Raw genomic sequence first — 21283 nt, forward strand, 5'->3', positions numbered from 1 at the left:
GGGGACGGGGGCGGAGCCGTCGTCATGGCAACGCGCGTGGCGCGGGTGCCTTTACGGTGGGTTGGAAGCGCCGGAGCTGCTGCGCTGGCTGCTAGCGGGGCTGAGGGGTCCGGGCCCGGGCGGCCGGCACCGCTGCAGGACGAGACCCTGGGCGTGGCGTCCGTGCCCTCGCACTGGAGGGGCGTCCAGGGCATCCGCGGGGAGACGGTGAGGGCGCGAGCTGCGCCAAGGGTAGCGCGGGCGGGAAGGCCGGGACACAGAGTTGTTTTCATATTTTAATGCAAAACCTCACGATGCTTTCACCTTAGACTTTCTTTACCCAGGCTCCGGGGAGAAAAGAAACCAACCAACCACTCAAACAATCAAAAACCAAAGAAGGACAACAAAACTGTTAGGGATTCCATGCTGTTGTTGTCGTTAAATGACATTTAATTAATTTATGGGTCGGGGGGGGGGCATGCATGTGCCGAGGCACTTGTGCAGGTCAGAGGAAAACTTTGCATAACTTAGTTATTTCCTTTCACCACGTGGATCCTGGGAATCCAACTCATGTTGTCAAGCTTGGCCAAGTGCCTTTACCAGCGGAGCCACTTCGCCACTCTGGCACCGCTTTTGGAAGGATATTTCGTGAATGATAGTTTTTTAAACTGACATTGGTTTTTGGAAGGGTCACACTGAAGCTCAAACGGCTTTCTAGGTTCTTTTTTTTTGTTTTGTTTTGTTTTGTTTTTTGAGGTAGGATTTCTCTGTGTAGCCCTGGCTGTCTAGGAACTTGCTCTGCAGACGAAGCTGGCCATGACCTTGGAGATCCACTTGCCTCTGCCTGGGATTAAAGTGTGCCACCTCTGCCCTGCTATGGTTTTCTAGTTTAATCAAAAAGCAAAGAGAGCAAACAGACAGGTCAAGTAAAGTCTTGCAGAACTCAGGATGTGGGTTTTTCTTTTTTCTGTGTAGCGTTGGCTGTCCTGGACTGGCTTTATAGACCAGGATGGCCTTGAACTCACAGAAATCACCTTCTGGTAGTAAAGGTCTGTGTCACCATGGCTGGCTTTTTTCCCCTCAACATAGGCTAACTTGTTCATAAAAGGAAGGGTTTCTGGGTGTTGAGTTTGAGATTGCGGTTGGGAATGTAGAGTCTTACTAGGCACTGGGCCTTGTGATTGTTTCCTAGTGGGCTGTGTTTGTGTCCTTGTAGAAGCTGCCATTGCTGATATGAAAGGTTGGTGCCGCTGGGGGGAGGGATGATTTGGAGGGCGGGTACCCATGCAGTTGTTGGAGCCTTGGAGCGCCTTGGAGAGTTTAACACGTGTGCACACTGCCTGCAGCCTCCCTTGACCCTGGACAGCAGATGTGTCGTACGGACTGGGAATGGGGTTTTATGGACTGTGATGTTGAGCTAGACTTAATAGCTGCTCACTTAGCCCACCTGTCAAAAGCAGAAGGTGGGTGGCCAGCCAAGTCTGGTAACTGGTGCACTGAGGGGTGGGGTCAGGTGTTCAAGGCCAGCCTTGGCTACCTAATAAGTTCTAGATTTTCTTGAAGTACTGAACCCTGTCTCAAAAAGTCTTCGAAAGAAGAATAGTGGTAAAATATACACATAACAAATGGGCTGGTTAGCTTCTGGCGCAGTGGTTAGGAAGCACTTGTTTCTCCTGAGGAGGACCTTGAACTCTAATTCCAAGACAACCATTGTCTTCCTCTGGTGCCCAGCCTCCATTCATGCAAGCAAAGCGCATGTATACGTAAAATAAATCTTTAAAGACCGAACATCACACATGCTTTTGAGACTGGATCTTGATGTCTTGCCCAGGCTGTTCCAAACTCTTCGGTTCAAGTGATCCTCCTGCCTCCATTATGATCTTTTATTCTTATTTTATGCTTTTATTTTTCAGGTTATTACATTGTGTTTGTGTGCTGGGGGTGGGCCACTAGTGTGAACCCCGCAATGCACATATGAAGGTCAAAGGACGATGTTGAGTCAGCTCTCTGCTCCCACTGAGTAGGGCCAGGTGGTCAGGCTCAGTGAGCGCCTTTACCTGGACAGCTGTTTTGCTGCCCCCACCCTGCTCTTTTTGTTTGTTTGTTTTGAATTTTTGAGACAGGCCTGGAACTCAGAGATCCTTCTGCCTCTACCTCTACAGCTCTGGGGTTAAAAGCAGGCATCACCATTGCCTGCTTCCCGTCCTAATCTTTTAAAGTGTGCAACTGGGTGGCTTTAAGTTTCATTCAGGTACATAAGCTGCTCTAGGACTTTTCCCTCCTAGGACACTGAGCTTCTTGAGAGAAGGAGGAAGGAAAGAAAGAAGGAGGGAGAGAGGAGGAGAGGAAAGAGCCCTGTGTGCTTTTCCACCTCCTGGAGGCGCCCAGGAAGTATGAGCTGAGCAATTTCTGTCTTTCTGTCCCATGGATTGTGGGGTAGGCCTCCTGTCTGCGCAGCTGAATGAACTTCTGAGTCCCTTTCTCCCCCGACAGGCTGGGGCTTTGCCTGTGTATTTTGAGGCACATGGCACCCCCTGCTGGAACGTGTGCCCTTTAAGTAATCTGTGAGTCATCCTCCTGCCACTACAGCCAGGATAGGATGTCCGGATGCCAGGCATGCTACATGACTGGGGCCCCTCTCCCCTTTAAGAGATTGTTGCTCAAGCTGGCCTCAAACTCATGACAATCCTCCTGCCTCTACCTTCTGAGTGCTGGGGTTACAGGTGTGTGAACCTGTGTCTGGACTGTCTTTAAGGCAGTGTGCAGAGAAACAGACTAACCAGGAATGTAGTAGCAGTCACTGCAGAGCTGTCCCCAGCCTGGCCTCACCCTCGGATCCCAGCCTTTTGAGCATGCATTTGCTGCAGAAGCACTCAGAGCCAAGTTTCAGCTAGGAGTGTGGCTCACTTGGTAGCCCCTTGTCTAGTGAGCAGGAAGCTGGCCAGGCAGTTCCCCGCAGTGAGTCAACCCCGGTGTGGGGCACATACCTACAGTCCCAGTTAGAAACAGGAGGATCAGAAATTCAAAGTCTTCTTTAGTGACAGGGCTGGCTTGAGCTCATCCCGGGGTACTTGAGACCAGGAAGCGGGGGAAGCAGCACGCGTGCATTCAGCACATGGGAGGGGAGCCGGCCCTGTGGTGGTTCAGAACTGCTCAGTGCTCTTAGATCTTATGTGTCCTTAACCCTGGATCAAATAGGGAGCTTCTGCTAGGCTGCTCCACAGGGCACAGTGTTCACACAGGCCTTGGAGGGCAACAGCCATGAATGTGGTTTGTGGGGGTAGAGGAAAGTTGGGGCCATGGAGAAGCCAAGAGGGTCTTTGGCAGGCTCTTCTTGCACATTGTCAGGACCAGATGAGTAGGTCCGATTAGAAAAGAGGGTGAAGGGGCTGGGGCCACCCCAGGACCACAAACACAGGTAAATATGCCAGGCGGTGGTGGCACCCACCTGTAATTCCAGCACTTGGGAGGCAGCGGCAGCTGGTCTACAGTTGAGTCCAGTACAGCCAGTGCTCCACACAGAAACCCTTGTCTCAAGACAAAACAAACCCCAAACAGACATAAAATAAACAAAGAAAGGTAAACACACATACACAGAAACACACATATATGCATTATTTTAATTAATTTTGTTTTATGTGCATTGCTGTTTGGCCTGCACATATGTCTGTGTGAAGATGTCCAGTTCCATGGAACTGGAGTTACAGACAGTTGTGAGTCACCATGTGCATGCTGGGAATTGAACCCTGGTTTTCTGGCAGAGCAGTCAGTGCTCTTAACCGCTGAGCCACCTCTCCAGCCCCCATATATGCTTTATTATTATTTTAATTATATATATATATATATATATATATATATATATATATATATATATATCTACAAAAGTGAGTCCAGGACAGCCAGAGCTACACAGAGAAACCCTGTCTTGGAAAATAAATCACACTAGGCTGACCACACTATCGAGAGACTTTGGCTTTGTCCACCTGTGTTTAGGCATTGGCTTCTTTGCCTCACTCTGGTCTAGCGATGCTTGACTTGCCTGTGATCAGGCTATTGGAGGTGTGTGTGGCCAGCTTGCCCTGGGCTGCTGGCCAGGCTAGGTGGGCGACTGCTCCTCTGAACCATCAGGGTACTTCCCCTGTCCTGCCAAGTTCCAAGACTGATCAGCCAGCCAGAAATCAACCTTCCTAATGTTGCAGCTCTTAATACAGTTCCTCATGTTGTGGTGATTCCCAACCATGTAATTGTTTTTGTTGCTACTTCATAACTCTAATTTTGCTACTGTTGTGGATTGTAATGTAAATATCTGATATGCAGGATATCTAGTATATACACACACATGCACTTACACGCACGCACGTAAAGGGGTCTGGACCCACAGGCTAGAACCATTGCTTTAAAAACATAGTTTATTTAATTTTATTCTCTGTGCATTGGTATAAAAGATGTCAGAATCCGTGGAACTGGAGTTACAGACAGTTGTAAGCTGCTACGTGGGTGCTAGGAATTGAACCCAGGTCCTTTGAAAGAGCAGACAGTGCTCTTAACCACAGAGCTGTCTCTCCAGCCCAAGAACCATTACTTTAAAACTGACTACCCACACAATCTGCCATCCCAGCCCTGGGTTGGCTCAACCTTGCAGTAAGTAGCAGACACCAACCCAAAACAGTTCATGGCAGGTTCCTGTGGCATCTCTCAAGACCTGCACATGGAACACACAGCTGGTTCTGAGAGAGGCACAAACTGGAATCCACCACCACCATATTTTGTGGCTATGTGTGTGCCTGCTGCTCATATGCACATGTGTGGAAGCCAGGGGCCTTCCAAGACCACGGGTGTTGCTACCAGGGATGTTTGGCTCCATCTGGCCACTCCCTGCGGCTTTGCGGTGTCCCTTTCGCTCACTGTACAACTGGCAGCTCCTGATTTCTCTCATACGTCAGCCTGAAGGACTGATAAGGCCTTCTCTGTGTCTCTTGTGGCTGGCTGTTGAGCTGACCCCTCAGGCCCTCTGCCAGAACCAAGCACCTTTGTATTGGAGTCTCCATTTATGGCCCTGGCACTAAGTATCCTGCATGTGTGTGTGTGTGTGTGTGTCTGCTACCCAAACACCATGTGAAGCACTGTGAAGTACTGGGCAAGCAGAAATGGTAAGCTGGCCCCTATACTGGAAGGATACTGGATTTGCCACCCGGGAGTTTTGAACAAGTATGAAGTTGATTATGCAGACAGCTGGCTGCCAGGGACAGCTGCTGTCTATGTCCCTTGTGGCTGGGGATGGCACTGCACCAGGTTCCAGGGTCTTCTGGTCCCAGAGAGGCTTCCTGTGCAGACCCTGCTGGGTGGCAGTGGGCTGGGCCTCATTCCCAAGAGCCTCTTTTGGCAAAGACAAGATGATCACAGAGGTGGTGGCTCCTCTGAGCTGATGTTTCTCCTCATGTCTGTTGAAGTAGGGACAGTCTCTGCGGTGGTAGTGTGGAGGTGAAGGCTGTAAGAGCTGTGGCTGCCTTTCTTTCCACTGGCTTGTTATGGAAACCTTTCTAAAAGAAAGGCACCTATTCTGGCTAGGTATTTTTTATTTAGTTTCTTTTTTATCTACTGTTGGTTGGTTTGTTCTGTGAACTTGACACAGGCGAGGGTCATCTGCAGAAAGGGAACATCCATTTTAAAAATGCCTATGCACCTTGACCTGTAGGTATGTTTGTGGGGCATTTTGTTTTGATTACAGATTGTTGTGGGTGGGCCCAGCCCACCATGGGTGGTGCTGCTACCGTGGGTGACCCTGGGCTGTGGAAGAAAGCTAGTTAGCTAGCTGAACAAGCCCTGGAGAGCAAGCCAGTAAGCAGCTTTTTTTGTGGTCTCTGCTTCAGTTCCTGTCTCCAGGTTCCTGCCTTGAGTTCCTGCCTGACTTCTGTTATGATGGAATCTAACTGTAAGCCAAATCCTTTCTCCCCAAGTTGGTTTTGGCTAGTATTTTATCACGGTTATAGAGAGCCAGCTAGGACAGTAGACCAGGCTGGCCTCACACTCACAGAGCTCAGCCTGCCTCTGCCTCCCAAGTGCTGGGAATAAAGGTGTGCACCAGCACACCTAGCATGCAGTATGAGCTCTTAACCACTAAGCCATCCTCAGGACACAACCCCCTCCCCACCGTTTTTTTTTTTTTTTTTTTTTTTTAATAAATAATTTGTATGGGGCTGGGGAGAAGGCTCAGAGGTTAAGAGCACTGGCTGCTCTTCCAAAGGTCCTGAGTTCAATTCCCAGCCACCATATGGTGGCTGTCTATAATGAGATCTGGTGCCCTCTTCTGGTCTGCAGGTACACATGCTGGCAGAACACTGTAAAAATAACAAATAAATATATCTTTAAAGAATAATAATTTATGTGTGCTTGCACAGACATGCGTGCAGGTGTGAAGACAGCATTCAGGAGTCAGTTCTCTCTACCATGTGTGTTCTGGGAATTGAACCCATGTCATTGGACTTGATGGCAAGCACCTTTATTCACTGAGCCATTTCATTGGCCCATGACTCTGGTTTTAATCTCCTTCCAGAAAAGTTGCCAGACAGCTGGCATTGCCACAGGAGAGGCATCTGCCCAGGCCCGGACACATGCAGATGCGCAGGTGCAGACGGAGGCTCCTGAGGAGCCAGCAGCTGTGGCACCTGTTTCCCAGCATGACACCCCCAGGCTTGCAGCCTTTCTTCGGAGGGTGGAGGCCACTATGATCCGGGAGCTGAACAACAACTGGCAGAGCCATGCCTTTGATGGCTATGAGGTGAACTGGACTGAGCCGCAGCAGACGGTAAGGCCCCTGCTGATAGCTTGGGGTGATGCCCCTCCTTGAGGCCGCACGGCCTCTTTCGGGCTTTGCTTTGCTCCACCCAGGAACATATGCTGTATACTGTACCAGCAGGTGTACCGGGGGCAGAGGGTGTGGGGCCGGCTCACCCTGGGAAGTGAGTGGCTGCAGAGGCGTGGGGTTTGTGCCAGGGCAGCCTGCCACTAGCCTGGCACCATCCTTGGTATGACCTGCTGTGGTCTGTTTCCTCAGGGCAACTGGAGCACTGTTATCTCTACTTTATAGATGAGGCCTGGGGAGACAGAGTGCCTTGCCCAGGGCTGCACAGCTCTTGAGTTATCTGAGCTGGAACCTGAACCCTGGACTGTGCTAAAGGCACCAGCGAGCCTTGCCTTTTCCACTTCTAGGCCTGGATGTACTGCTGGATTGACAGCAATGTGTCAAATGTGGCAAACGGGGGTTTCCTTGTTTCACAGTGCACCGCAGCTCACTTCCACCTCTCCAGGTGTATTGGCAGTGAGATAATTTAATTTAGTGCTGCACATTGAAGCCATGGCATGCGCATGTCTGCCACTGAGCCCTGCTCCAGCCCTACATTCATACCTACCGACTTATCTCTATATCTGCCTGTCTGTCTATCTGCCTATCAATCATTATCTATCATCTATCTATCTATCTATCTATCTATCTATCTATCTATCTATCTATCTTCTATTTATCTATCATCTATCTATCTATCTATCTATCTATCTTTTTTCATCCATCATCTATCTATCTATCTATCTATCTATCTATCTATCTATCTATCATCTATCCATCATCTGTCTGTCTGTCTGTCTGTCTATCTATCATCTGTCCATCTTTTTGAGACAAGTCTGGTTGAAGATGACCTTGCTGCCTCCCCCAAGTGCTGAGGTGGTTGGCATACAACATCACACCCATTTACTGAGTGCTGATGCCTGAACCCAGGAGTTAGAAATCAAGAACAGTTTGGGTGGTACACATTTGTGTGCCCGGCATGGTGGTACACATTTGTTGTCCCAGAATGAGGAGGCTGGAGACCCTGTATCAGAGAAAGCCCCAGCCATTTTTAAAAGGTCCACAAGATGACAAAGAAGCATTTACTGTTCTTGTTTTGTTTCTTGCTACAGAGCACAGGCTTGTTTTCTGAGATAATTCTTCTCTGTATAGCTCTAGTTGTCCTGGAACTCACTCTGTAGACCAGGCTGGCCTTGCTCTCAGAGATCGGCCTGCCTCTGCCTCCCAAGTGCTGGGATAAAAGATGTGCACCACCACTGCCCAGTTTTATGGTTTGCTTCTTACCTGTCTGTTCTGCCTGCATGTGTGCTGCAGGCCAGAAGAGGGCGCCAGATCTCATTATAGATGGTTGTGAGCCACCATGTGGTTGCTGGGGGCTGAACTCAGGACCTTTGGAAGAACAGTGCTCTTAACCTCTCAGCCATCTCTCCAGCCCCTTTTGGTTTCTCTTCTGTGGCTTTGGCTGTCTTGGCCTCACTTTATAGACCAGGCTGGCCTTGATCTCAGCGGTTTGCCTGCATCTGCCTCCCAAGTGCTGGGATTAAAGGCCTGTGCTTCTTAGTGTAAACTTTATGCCCAGGTGACAAGGCATGCATGATCTTCTTCCCCCAGTAATCGAGTTCAGCGAAGCAGATCCCAGGTCAAGGACTTGCATGTGATAGACCCATGCCCTCCTTAGGGGTCCCCTGCCCTGCCTCTGCCCCTGCGCTTTCTTGAAGGCATTCGTGCAGTGACTCACTTGGGTAGGTGCGGACCACACCAGGCTCCTCCAGGCTGCACTCCCTGGCTTGTGTCCTTAGCCCTTGAGGAAGGCTTCCCTGGCACGCTGTCCCGGCCTCTGGGGCCTATGCTTTGCTTTACTGTCATTTCACTCTTCATGTTTTGGTTTATTTATTTATTTATGTTGACAGTTTAAGCAGAAGTTTATTTAGCAAGGTGAATGTTCCAATGACAGAATGCAGTGAATTGCCCTAAAGCAGAATGCCTTAAAAAAAAAAAAAAAACAGGCTGGAGAGATGGTTCAGAGGTTAAGAGCACCGGCTGTTCTTCCAAAGGTCCTGAGTTCAATTCCCAGCAGCCACATGGTGGCTCACAACCATCTATAATGAGATCTGGTGCCCTCTTCTGGCCTGCAGGTGTACATGCAGACAGACTACTGTATAAATAATATATAAATAAGTACATTTATATATTATAGATAATATATAAATAGATACATATATATTATAAATAATATATTAATAAATCTTAACAAACAAACAAAAAACCAAGATCTCAGTATGTAGTGCTGACTGTTTTGGAACTCACTATGCAGACTAGGCTGGCTTTGCAATCAGAGTTTCACCTGCTTCTATAGCCAGGCTGACCTCAAAGTCACAAATGGTGCTCCCGCTGCCTCAGCCTCTTCAGTGCTGGGATTGCAGGCATGCACCACATACTGGTGGGCCTGTGCTCCTTGGGTCTCTGTCTCTCTGAGTAGGACTGCTGCTATGTGCTCTTTGGGGTTTGCAGGGCTAGGCTCCTGCCTTGGGCCAGTCATGAAGTTAGGAGGTGAGACATTTTGCCCCGGAGTTCTGACTCTCTGCTGCTGTGTCCCTTCCCCTGACATTCTTTGGGACTGTGGCTATCTCCTTTGCTGCTCTCACCTGCTGAGAAAAAGACTCCAGAGCCTTGATTTTGGGGAACAGGGAGTAGAGCCAGACATGTTGGGCCACACCATGATGCTGAGGCAGGATTGCCACGAGTTTGAGGCTAGCCTGGGCTATGTACTGAGACACTGAAAAGCTTTTCTCCCCTCCTGGTGTGTATTAAGCCATAATAAAATTGGAACGTAGCTTTTTTAGGTGTGTAGGCCAGAGGAGGTCAATCATTCCTCGTGCAGCCATTACCACCTTCCAGCTTTGCCCCCTGTACTGTTGAGCCCTGAGACTCTGGCTTGGAGCCTGCATTGGCTGTGCTTCTCAGGCCGCCTTCCAAGGTTCTGGAAGTGTCTGCAAGGCAGATAGATGAAGGCTGTGTGTTTTCTGTCTGTGGGGGAGGTGTTGAGACATGGTCTTACTACGCAGCCTTGGCCAGCCTGGCACTCACTGTACAGCTCCGGCTGGCTTAGAACTCATGGTGAGGGGCTGGAGAGATGGCTCAGAGGTTGAGAGCGCTGGCTGCTCTTCCAGGGGTCCTGGGTTCGGTTCCCAGCAACCACATGGTGGCTCACGGCCATCTATAATGGGATATGGTGCTTTCTTCTGGCTTGCAGATATGCATGCAGACAGAATACTGTATACATAATAAATGACTAAAAAAAAAAAAAAAATTGAACTCATGGTGACCCTTCTGCCTCAGCCTCTCAAGCACTGGGATTAGAGGGATAAGCCCCATGCCCAGAGTAGTCTACATTTTCCTCTTGTCTGACCAGTGGATGTGGACAGCTTTTAGGCCTTGGGCAGCCTGGGCCGGGATGTGATTTTCCTACACAGCCGTGAGGTTACCCACTAGAGCGGTGGTTCTCAGCCTGCCTATGCTGCGACCCTTTAATACAGTTCCTCATGTTGTCACCCCAACCATAAAATTATTTCTGTTGCTGCTTCATAACTGTAATTTTGCTACTGTCAAGATTCGTAAATGTAAATATTTGTGCTTTCCAATGGTTGTAGGTGCCCCCTGTGAAAGGGTTGTTGTGACCCACAGGCTGAGAACCACTTACTGGGATGGATTTGTGCTTAGGGCTAGGAATGGCCTGTCTCTGCAGGTGTCCTGTCTGCATACCCTGGTCTACCCCCTGGCCCAAGGGCAGGGTCTGCATGTGACTGGCATCTCCTGGAACGCCACAGGCTCTGTGCTGGCCTGTGCCTATGGTCGGTGAGTGTCAGCTGGGGTGGGTGGGGAGAAACAGAGATCTGAAGACTTGTTTGGGCTTCTGTTTCACTAGGCAAGGTGCAGAGGGAGGGGCTGAGAGCCTGAGCCTCCAGGGCCATCTCCCTACCTGGCAGTGAGTGGGCTTGCCTTGGTCACCAGCCACTCTTCTGGCTTCTGCTGCTAGGTGCTCGGTAGTCATCCACCAGTGCTTGGACACACGCTGGAGGCTGAGACCCTTTTCCCTACCATAGGGGTCTCACTACGTCTCTCAGGATGGCATCGTTCAAGTGCTGGACTCACTGGTGTCCTCTGCACAGACTGAGCTATCCCCTAGGTCAAGGGCAGGCCCTGCATGCGACTAGCATTTTCTGGACCCCTAGGGTGTGTAGACAGGCCATCTGCAGTGACATCATGCCTGGCTTAGGGACTCTTTTCTAGAGAACTTGGTGCCCTTTTGAGTGCCACAGAGGAACCTATGACATATACCCACAGTACACAGTCTGTGTACTGCTAATTTTGGAGGGTGTTAGTGGGGCTGAGATGGAGGAGGTGTTGGGAGCCCCGGTGGTCCGTCAGGCATGTCTCCACGCAGTCTAGACGATGGGGACTGGAGTACACTCAAATCCTATGTGTGCACCTGGAACCTGGACCGCCAAGGCCTGAACCCCCAGCAGCCGTCAGTAGTGGTGGAGGTGCCCAGTGCTGTCATGTGCCTGGCCTTTCATCCCACACAGCCCTCACACATTGCAGGTGAGTGCCTCATCCTCCCCAGCCTCCTCTTCCCTGCCAGCTACAGGCAGCCAGGAAGCCTTTTGCTGGCCTGTCAGCTTCTGACCAGAGCAGGCCACTTGGGAAGATGGTGAGGTTGCCCTGGACCCCTGGGTTGTCTGTAGAGGGGGGAATAATCTACCTGTGTGGCCCTGTGAGGGGTATGGAACCTGGAGGAGTCATTTGGAAGGGTCTGAATCTGGCTTGTCCAGGAGGCAGGATGAGGAGAGCGGGCTGGAGGTGGGCTGACAGTGCGGACAGCAGCGTCGCTGTTGGGAGTAGTGCTGGGCACGGGCCCCCAGCTTTCTGTGGGGAAAGGTCCCTGGAACAGCAAGGACTGTCTGAGGTCCAGAGATTAGGATTTTCCCTCTCAGGAAATGCTCAGAGAGGCCTTTTTTCCTGGCTCCCTGCGGTGGAGGGCTACTGGGCATGGCTACGCTGATGCCAGATGCAAATTATCCTCACAGGGGGGCTGTACAGCGGTGAAGTGCTGGTGTGGGACATGAGCCGGCCTGAGGACCCGCTGCTTTGGCGCACAGGTCTGACTGATGACACCCACACAGACCCTGTGTATCAGGTCAGGAGGGGGATGGATGGAAGCATGAGGGGGATGGGTGGGCACAGGAAGCCACTTACTACACCCTTGGTCAGTGCGCGTGTGCTCGCACATGTGTGTGAGGGTGGGGGATGGGATGGCATCAGGTGCCCCAGAGTTGGTCATCAGGGAGTTGGGATTCTTGGAGCTCCAGTTTGAATCAGTTTTCCCACAAGTTGCCCTCTAGGGCGGAGCTCTTCTCCAGCCTCCCACAGAGGTGGCCTGAGCCTGCCTTCCGGGATGCTAGCAGAGTGGCCTGGGGGAACCTGGCTACCCCAGGCTCTGACGTTTCCTCCAGAATTCTTTACACCCACAAGGGGCAGCTGGGGAAGGGGTGAGGCTGATACTGGGATGCTCCTCTCTCCATCCTGCTTCCTGCTTGGTCTTCTCAGGTGCTATGGCTGCCTGAACCCCGGCACAGCCACCGCTTCCAGGTCCTGAGTGTGGCCACAGATGGAAGGGTGTTGCTGTGGAGGGGCAGCGGTGCTGGCCAGCTGCAGCTCTCCAAGGGCTTTGCCCTGGCTGTGCAGCAGCTGCCTCGGAGCACCAAGCTGAAGAAGGTAAGGCCTAAGGCACAGCACAGGCCCGAGACAGCTGGGCTGTGGGAACCCACCTGTGTTCTTCCCTTGCCCCACTGGCTGCCGGGGCTTGTCATCATCGCTGCTTTTCCACAGCCACCCCGTGGAGAGACTGAGGTGGGGGTGACATCAGTGGCTTTCTCCAGCTTCGACTCCAGCCTTTTCATTCTGGGCACAGAAGGTGGCTTCCCCCTCAAGTGTTCCCTGGCAGCGGAGGCAGCTGCCCTCACTCGGATGCCCAGCTCTGTGCCTCTTAAGGCCCCGGTGCAGTTCACCTTCTCTCCCCATGGTGGCCCTGTGTATTCTGTGAGCTGTTCCCCTTTCCACAGGTAGGGGCGCCAGCCTGGGCTTACCACTCGGGCACAGGGAAGGCCATCCTGTCTCAAGCTTTTAAACACCAGCATCTCGATTCTTTGTAATCTGGTGGTTGGTCCCAGGGCTGGTCCCGTTTTTAAGGACTCAACCCAGATTTGAAGGCCAAGGGAGCTTTCCATGGGCAGACAGCCCAGGAGGCCTTCCTTTCCGCACCGTCTAGGAATCTCTTCCTGAGTGCTGGAACCGATGGCCATGTCCACCTGTACTCCATGCTGCAGGCTCAGCCCCTGACCTCACTGCAGCTCTCTCACAAGTACCTGTTTGCTGTGCGCTGGTCCCCTGTGCGCCCCCTGGTTTTTGCTGCTGCTTCTGGGGAAGGTAGGCAAGAGCCACACAGCCTTTGTTTTTTAGAGTTTATTTTCTCTCTCTCTCTCTCTTTAAAGGTTTATTTATTTATTATGTATACAGTACTCTGCCTGCGCGTACCCACTACAAGGTGCATAGGAAAGGTGACATTTCACAGCCTTTCAGCCATGGTTTCTCCCTGCAGGTGATGTACAACTGTTTGACCTTCAGAAAAGCTCACAGAAACCCACAGTTTCCATAACACAAACCCAGGATGGAAGTCCTGTCTACTGTCTTGAGTTTAACAACCAGCAGACCCAGCTCTTAGCTGCTGGTGATGCCAAGGGCACAGTGAAAGTGTGGCAGCTGAGCACAGCCTTCACAGAACAGGGGCCTCGGGAGGCCGAAGACTTGGACCAACTGGAAGTGGAAGTAGCTACCTGAGGGCCACAAGGAGCAGCAGGGTGGTGTCCCTTCCAGGGTGTGTGTTAAGCTGAATAAAGAGTAACAAAGCCTTTAGGGGGAGAGTTGAGTCCTTTATTTGTCTTTTACATGAAAACAGAATCTGGGGAGAGAACTAGGGAGGTGAGCCTGCTGCCTTGACTTTAAGTGGGAATGAGGGCAGCTGGCTCAAACATGGGTCTGGGTCCCATAGCAACATAGTGATTGTGACTGGACTGGAAGCGGGTTACTGAAGCACCATTTTCTACTAAGTCTTACCCCAAGCTAAGCAGGCTTATGGAAAGTTAACACTGTCTGGAATATTCTGCCTGACAGCAGAGTAATGACATGCAGGTGAGAGATAGCAGGGCAAGCAGCGCAGGTCAGGCTCACCTACGAGCCTCAGATCAATTCACAAAGAGTGAGCGGGTGAACTCCACGTAGTCAAAGGCAGTGGGGAGTTCACGACCCTTGCCATCCACGTAGGGCTTCATGTGGGAGACACAATAGTCAGCTTGTTCCCGGGTCAGGTTCTGGAGAAGAAATGGTAGTGGGATCAGCCAATGTTGACCTCAAGTGCCCGTGGGTAAGGAGCTGGGGCCAGGCCAGGTCTGCCAGCGCACACAGGCTTCTGAGTGTATGTATATGTGGTACACCCTTCAGCATTCGTTGTGCCCAGAAAATCTTGCCCTCCCCAGATCCTACCTGGTAGAGCTCCTCCTTGGTCACATAAGGCTTGCCCTCAGAGCTGAGGGCTCGGAAAGCGCTCTCGATCTCTTCACTGGACTTGACGTTCTCCGTTTCACGGCTGATCATGAAAGCCATGTATTCTTGCAGGGAGACATGGCCATCCCTATGGGACGCAGGGACAGTGAGCAAGGAGGAGAGAGGGAGGCTAAGACTGTTCATCATTGCCCCTTCAGATTACCTGTTGGGATCAACGGTGTCCAGGATTGCTTCAAACTCAGGATCAGGCTCTCCTTCCTCTACCATTGGCAGGTCGTAGCCCAGGGAGCGAAGACAGGATTTGAACTCCTGATGGTTCAGCCGGCCAGACTTGTCCTTGTCAAAGTGTCTGCAGCACAAGAGGCCAGGGCCTCAGCACACAGTCCCTGTCACCTAGCTACCTTCAGCCAGGGTCTCTGGGCCATACTCACTTGAACATCATGCTGAATTCCTTGAGCGCCTCCTCGGTCACTCCAGTTGTGTTCCTAGAATAACAAGAAGAGTAGGGAGCAGGTGCCCCATGCACTAGTGGCATGTTCTTCCCTCCTGTGCCAGTCCTTTGTTAATAGCTGCATCCCCTGGTACCTGGCCTGGATCTGCTGCTCCAGGTTGTGCTGCATGCGCATGCCCAGCTGATCCAGCTGGTCCCACTGCTGGGCCAGGCCCACAGTGCTGTGCTCAGTGTACTTGTTGTCCAGAATAAGGGCCTCCTCCATGGCAGCCCCCAGGTCCTCAATCTTCTTCAGCTGACTTCTCATGGCTCGAATCTCTTGGTGCTTGCGCTGTCAGACGGGACAAGGCAGCGTGAGACGGACTCTGTAGTTTCAGCTCAGGAGCCTAGGCTGGCTTCAGAATCCAGCTGAGATCATTCAGGGGCAAAAGAGCCAAGGAAAGGAAGAGTGGGAACAGGTAGGGATAGGTAGGGAAAAACCTTCATGAAGTAGCTGGCAGCAGTGCCAGGAAATAAGGATGCAGTATGTGCCAGAGGGCCTCAGCCTCTTCAAGTGGGGTTCAGTGCAGCAGCCAGCAGACTTAAGGGAAGGGAAAAGGGCCCAGCCAGCTTTAGGCTGAGTGGCTGCTGTGCTGGGAGCCTCTGGGGTGGCCAAAGTCCTTTGGGAAACTCACTTTGGTAGCTTCAAGCTGAGATTCCAGAGTCCCTGACTCTTCTACCATGCAGGACCTAAACACAAGAGAAGCACAGTGAGCGGGGTGCCATTTCAGCAGACTATCACCCACATTTAATTCTTCTTCTGTTGAAAAGTGCCCACAGCCTGCGATTCTTTTCACTGAGGAAACAGCATATCTAGTGTTGGCCACCTCTCCTAACAGGCTCAGGAAAGAGCAGGTCCCACTAGTTTCAGAGACACATAAGCCAGGGCCTCTCAGCTCTTAAAAGGTCACTCAGGAACTGAATCTTTTCCCCATAGGAACAAAGCAGCTTCAGGCCTGACAAGCCCCTTTTTGGCAGCCACAGAAGGCCAAGAACCCAACAGATAGGCACCCTTGGGGCTGGAAGGACAGGCAAGAGACTGCCAGTCCCTTTAATCCCACTTTGTTTCCCTTTAGGCTACTAAGGGGAAAAGCCATATTCTAAGAGACAGCATGGCCAATAGGATAGCTAAATGGGTGTGCCGGAAACTGGTTCCAGCTAGGATAGGTGTGATAGAACTCTGGGTTTGGGTTCCAGTATCTAGACACAGCCAGGCTAGGCTTCCTTTTGAAGGCCATTTTCTGAGGAGCCATGTGGCCTTGGGGGAAGCCTGCTTCTCTCTAAGATATAAGTGTGAGGACAAAGAAGGTTCCCAGTGAACAACAACATCAAACGAGCAGGGTCACGGGTCACGTGCAGGGACAAGTTCACACAGTGCACACAGCCCGCTCTCCTCTGCACCCATGTTTTACCCAAACGTACAGTGACTTCAGCAAGCCCGGAAGAACTCTATAAAATCTCCCCAAGTTCAAAGTGCTTTAGCAAGGCAAGGCACCACACTTCCTCCTACCCCAGCAGTTGAGACTCACAGGCACGCCCCATCCCCCAGGAAAAGGGAGCCCCAGGGACTGGGGCAGGAGGCAGGGCCAGTGCAGCAGAGGGAGACAGACCCTCCTCCCAAGTGGCTAGGGTGTGGGTTAGAAAGCAGAGCCGCCTGGGAGTCCAGAGTGCATTGGTAAAACCACAGTGAGGGAAGAAGAGAAATAAGAGGAGAAGAACCTTCCAGACAGATCATCCCCAACTTCATACTGATAGACACGAATGACCCGACGATATGCTATGCTAGTCAAAGAAAAGAAACCAAATGAATACACCAAAGGGAAGCGAGGCAAGAGCATATCGAAACAGACACGTGCCACAGCTGGCAGCCTGGCACTGGTTGGGAACCATGGGTAGCTCAAGGGGTGTTGGGCCAGGTGGGACAAGGCTTGGGAGGAGCCACAGGTGAGGAAGCATGGCATTGCACAGAAACAAGACCAAGAGCAGCAGACAGCGTAGGGTGGGGAAGCCTGTGGTGTTCAGGCCAGATGAATCCTTCCCGCCTGCAAAGCTTCTACAGCTTGACTGGTTTGGGCAGATTTCTGTGGTCACTATCCCTTACATGCCCGACTTTCCCCTCCTGCAGAACCTCATGCGCTTAGCCTGGGTTGGCCTGGCAAGAATGGACAGGGGATGGCCTGGTGGAGGCTCCTGCTGGGACTGGGAGACAGCCCTGCTCCTTCCGGGGGCTCCTCCAAGCCCTGTCTCTATAATACTGCTAACACTGGACATTTTGTCTTTTGCTAGGGTAAGCAATTCTGGTTACCCTCCCCAGAGGGAGGATAGGGCCACTTTGGCCCTCTGTGGGCTGCAGAGCTTCCCTCAACTAGACACTGTACTCAGTGTATACTCCTAGCAGAGCCACCTAGCTTCCCATGCTCCCTGACCACTGTGGCTTTCCAATCCAGTCCTAGTGAACAGGCATGGACAGGGTTCTCAGGCTGTAGACTCTGGCTTCCTCCCACGGTTACATTTTCTACCTTGAAAGAGGGAAAATGACTCCCCTAAAGACCATGGATTCTTCTAGCAGGGACAATGGGCATGGACAAGGTGGGCAGGAGGGCCATCCTGGGATCCTTTGCAAGCCAGGCCACTGGGGGACAAGGGACACAGGGACAAGCACACAAGACACCACCACACCATGAGCCCGGAGAAAGAAGGCAATATTAACCCGTCGAGGAGATACGTTCTGTGGAGATCCAAGCATCCAGGAGTGGTGGTGGAGTTCACAAACAGCAGCAATCAGGATGAGGAAGAGGAAAGAAGAAAATGAACAGGACATCAGCAAGCTTCTGCTACTGACCCTGTGTCAGCTGAGTCATGACCAGGTCTGACTGCGCCTTGAGCAGTTCTGCCACACTCTGGACAGTTGCAAAACCCATCTTTGGGGAAATGAACCATGCAGAGCCCACTTTTGTTCTGGAACCTAATCAGACCACGCCAGCCTTAGTCCAAACAGGCCTCTCCACCACCCCATCTCTTTTGGGGAGACAAGCTAGCTCAGAATATATAAATAGCTCAGAATATATAAAGCAGACTGGACCAACCTTCTGCATAGTGGATTACAGATGCCAATTATACCTGACTTAGGGCTCAGGTTTCAAACAAGCTCCCTGTGCCCCAGATCTGGAAGTTTGACACCCAGCTGCAGGAAGCAGCATGTTCCCTAGGCTAGCCCCAGAGAGACAGCAGGCACCTGGTCTCCTGGATCCATTGGTGGAAGGCGTTGGCATGCTGGGCAAACTCCTGGCGCAACTTGTCATTCTCTTCCTGCCGCCGCTGCTCCTTTTGCAGCTCCAGCTCCCGCTCCTATGACAAAAGAGAGGCAGATGCTGCTACCTTCTGTTGGTTCTTGACATCTGGCCTCAGATGGGCTCATCATAAACATGGCTCTACCCTGGGGAAATGCCAGTGGGACTTGAAAGTGGAGAGGGCAGGAAGTCCTACTGAAGCTGACCCAACAAGAAGCAGCCTGGAGGCAGGGAGCTCATGCTAAGTGGCTCGCCCAGCCAGTTGCACCTTAATGATCTTCTGTAGGTTCCTCCAGGTCTCTTCCAGGGCCTCCATCGTGAACCAGGTATAGGGGTTTGAGGCTACCCGGAAACTCTTGATCTGTCGGTCCAGTTCGGCTAGCTGGTTGAAATCGGCCTGTGCAGAGCTGAGGGATGCGCGGAAGGCATCATGAGCCTCACGGAGGGCTTTGATTTCTTCCAGAGAGTTGCAGCGCACTGGGTCTGTCAGGTCCTCTTCTGCATTCTCAAACCAGCTGTTGAAGGCTGATGCCTTTTTGGCAAAGGTAAGGAAGAGGTCTTCTACCTAGAAGTAGAGGGTCAAAGTGTGAGTGGTGGGTATGCATGTGGGTGAGGCAGTTTCTGGGACTTTAAGAGAGTGAGGCCTGGTGGGGGTCTGGCTCTCTCTGCCCCATCTCAAAATCATCCCCACTTGTCCCTTGCCCGCTGTTCTGAGCACAAGCTGTGCTTGTCCCCGGAGGGCAAAGGATAAATTCACCAGGACAAATTCAAGGGCTCCATCTGTCTCAGGTTCCATCGACCCCAGTGCCAGGTTCATCTCTGGGCTGAGGTCACGCCTTCCTCACAGGATGATTGCACAGCATGGCAGAGGCAAATGGGTCTACTGTCCCTTCCACTGGGCCAGTTGAATCTTACCCTTACCTTTCGGAAATGACTCTGGGCCTCCAGCAACTTCTTCTTCCGGGTAGCTGAGTTGGCCAACAGCTGGGTCCATCTCTTCATGAGAGAGGCATGTCGGGCCTCGATGGCCTTAGACTGAATGTGCTTGGCGGCTAGCAGCTGGTCTTTGAGAGCAGTGATATTGGCAATGCCCTCCTGCTGGAAGGCCTGTAGGCCAGCATCAAAGGTCTCCTGCAAAGAGCAGCCACAAGCCAGTTGCAGGGACTGCAGAAAGCCTAGTGTGCCTTAGCCCACCTGGTGGCTGACCTAAGAGTTCTACCTCCTGCTGGTATTTAGTCACATGTGCTGATGCTCCTGCTTGCCTTAGACCATAGATAGCAATGCCCTTAAGTCCCTGGCCATAAATAAACCCTTACATTCTGGCACTTAAGCTCTGGGCAAGGCCATGTATGGCCTTGGCTTCTAGCAGACCATTTATATGTGGCCACTTTCAATTTACTTTCTGAGACTGCCCTACGGATCCTTGCCTGCCAAAGAATGACAGGTACCTTGTGTCTATAAGCCTTGCTAGCCAATCACGCTGCTGCACGCGGGCCTCGTTTTGCATTCACTCTACACCTTTGGAAGCTCTAAGGCCCAGGACTGAAGTGTTTATTGCTGACTGACCATGGCCATAAACACAGGAGACCATTTCAAGACTGTTCCTTCCCTCCTCCCAAGACAGGGTTTTTCTGTGTAGCTCTGGTCTCACTTTTGGAGTTTGATGGTCTCGAACTCACAGAGATCTGCCTGCCACTGCCTCCTGAGTGTTGGGATTAAAGGCATGTGCCACTGTGCCTGGCCATTCAAAGACTTAAAGGAAGAACACTGTCCAGTCTTCTCCTAAAAGTGCTATCTGAGTAAATTCAACCCACCACTCAGAGGACCAACTGACCTGCTTGGTGAGCAGAGTTTGGACAGAAGACAGATCTCTGCCATAGTCATCCGTTTTCAAGCTGTTCTCCTTTTCACCTGCAAAACAAAGCATGGAAACTGTTCTAGCCCCTCACAGAATAGCAGATGGACTAAGAAAACAAACCACAGAACGGAGGCATGCTCACACATCAACTCCAAAGTTATCAGCGCTTTCTTGACCTCACAGTAGCTGCTTCTTCCTGCACCCACCACCCTGCCTCAGCTGAGGAGAGCTTTCTGGGTTATATGACCTCTTCTGATGTAAGAATCTAGGTCCTTTTAACCAGGCGCTAGATGGCCCTATGGCCAGGGCAGCCAGTGGGCAGTTCTGATGTCACATGACCCTTTCTTGAGCCTAGTAGTATTTGGGACTCTGTATTGCTTATATGTGCAGGCCCTTGTCTGGTGAAGCCTCATGCCAACTTAATGTAGACACTGCTGTGGCAGCTTTGACTTCTGCACGTCCTTCCTGTTTGTCAGCTAGGTCTCCTGCAACAGACTGTCTGAGCCATGTCCTATCAGTTTCTCTTCTGCAGCAGAAATCCAACTGTGTGGCAACAAACCCCGCGGCCCTGCCATCTTCTTAACCTACCAGAGTTAAGAGCTTTTAGGTGGCTTGGTCTTTATATGGGGGGCCTGGCCAGTGGAGTTGGGGGGAGTGTTTCTAACATGGACTCTACTGTCTGCTTCTGGATCAATTCTCCCTGGCAGGACTGCCTTGCCTGGACTCAGAGGATGAGGATATGCTGAGTCCTGATGTGACTTGACTTGGGGAAGATTGATATGGGGGAGGGGGGAGACTCCCTTTCTCTGGAGGTAAAGGGAGAGGGGAAAGGGAAGGATGGAAATGGGGGCGCTGAGAGGAGAGGAGAGGAGGGACGGTGGAGCCCTTGGGATGTAAAGTAAATAAACTAAAATTAAAAAAAAAAAAAAAAAAGAAGAAGATGAGCTTCGGGTCTTGCCGAACTACTTACCAATCCAGGATTCTACCACATCAGCCTTCCAGTTGAACTGAAGGAAGGCTGAGTTCTCATCCAGCTTAGCTTTTCTCTGAGCTGCTGCTTTCTCCAGATCAGACACCTTCCCATTCAGACCCTTCATCTTTGAAGAGATGTTCTCCTCGTGGTGATTGTTCTAGGCCAAGAAAAGTAGCACAAATTAGTTTTGCCTCCAGCTGTAGTCCTCTGTCTGTGACAAACCCTTCATTTC

General features: G+C 51.5%; 2 protein-coding genes across 7 annotated transcripts in view; one reads left to right on the forward strand and one right to left on the reverse strand.

Moving 5' to 3' along the window:
• Window positions 1-24: 24 nt before the first annotated feature.
• Window positions 25-13792, forward strand: Dync2i2 (dynein 2 intermediate chain 2). 2 transcript variants are annotated; one of them, XM_055599804.1, is made up of 9 exons: window positions 25-207; window positions 6533-6784; window positions 10566-10675; window positions 11265-11422; window positions 11908-12017; window positions 12428-12595; window positions 12710-12942; window positions 13149-13306; window positions 13479-13792. In XM_055599804.1, exons 1-9 carry the CDS (start codon window positions 25-27, stop codon window positions 13715-13717), a joined length of 1611 nt encoding a protein of 536 aa, XP_055455779.1. In that variant the 3' UTR covers window positions 13718-13792. The 2 variants fall into 2 exon arrangements, with proteins under 2 accessions (XP_055455779.1, XP_055455780.1); XM_055599805.1 differs by having other exon boundaries at window positions 194-207; window positions 6538-6784.
• Sptan1 (spectrin alpha, non-erythrocytic 1) overlaps window positions 13789-21283 on the reverse strand; it is a 70069-nt gene continuing 62574 nt past the window's right edge. For 4 of the 5 annotated variants that reach the window (XM_055599803.1, XM_055599802.1, XM_055599800.1 and 1 more), the window contains 12 exons: window positions 21049-21208; window positions 20055-20131; window positions 19142-19351; window positions 18489-18785; window positions 18166-18278; window positions 17641-17658; window positions 15566-15620; window positions 15026-15222; window positions 14872-14925; window positions 14643-14789; window positions 14420-14567; window positions 13789-14247 (listed from right to left, as the gene is read on the reverse strand). In XM_055599803.1, the coding sequence (XP_055455778.1) occupies window positions 14122-14247; window positions 14420-14567; window positions 14643-14789; window positions 14872-14925; window positions 15026-15222; window positions 15566-15620; window positions 17641-17658; window positions 18166-18278; window positions 18489-18785; window positions 19142-19351; window positions 20055-20131; window positions 21049-21208 (1602 nt within the window). In that variant the 3' untranslated portion in view covers window positions 13789-14121. The remainder of the gene's footprint in view (window positions 14248-14419; window positions 14568-14642; window positions 14790-14871; window positions 14926-15025; window positions 15223-15565; window positions 15621-17640; window positions 17659-18165; window positions 18279-18488; window positions 18786-19141; window positions 19352-20054; window positions 20132-21048; window positions 21209-21283) is intronic. The other variant, XM_055599801.1, reaches the window with a different exon arrangement.

The sequence above is a fragment of the Psammomys obesus genome, unplaced genomic scaffold (assembly GCF_907164565.1).
Source record: "Psammomys obesus unplaced genomic scaffold, mPsaObe1.curated_primary_1811, whole genome shotgun sequence".
In the NCBI taxonomy this organism is placed as follows: domain Eukaryota; kingdom Metazoa; phylum Chordata; class Mammalia; order Rodentia; family Muridae; genus Psammomys; species Psammomys obesus.

Coding starts and splice junctions, on each gene's coding strand:
- Dync2i2 (XM_055599804.1), top strand. CDS start 25: ATGGCAACGCGCGTGGCGCGGGTGCCTTTACGGTGGGTTGGAAGCGCC. Junction 208..6,532: donor AGGGCATCCGCGGGGAGACG/GTGAGGGCGCGA, acceptor ATCTCCTTCCAG/AAAAGTTGCCAGACAGCTGG. Junction 11,423..11,907: donor ACAGCCCTCACACATTGCAG/GTGAGTGCCTCA, acceptor TTATCCTCACAG/GGGGGCTGTACAGCGGTGAA.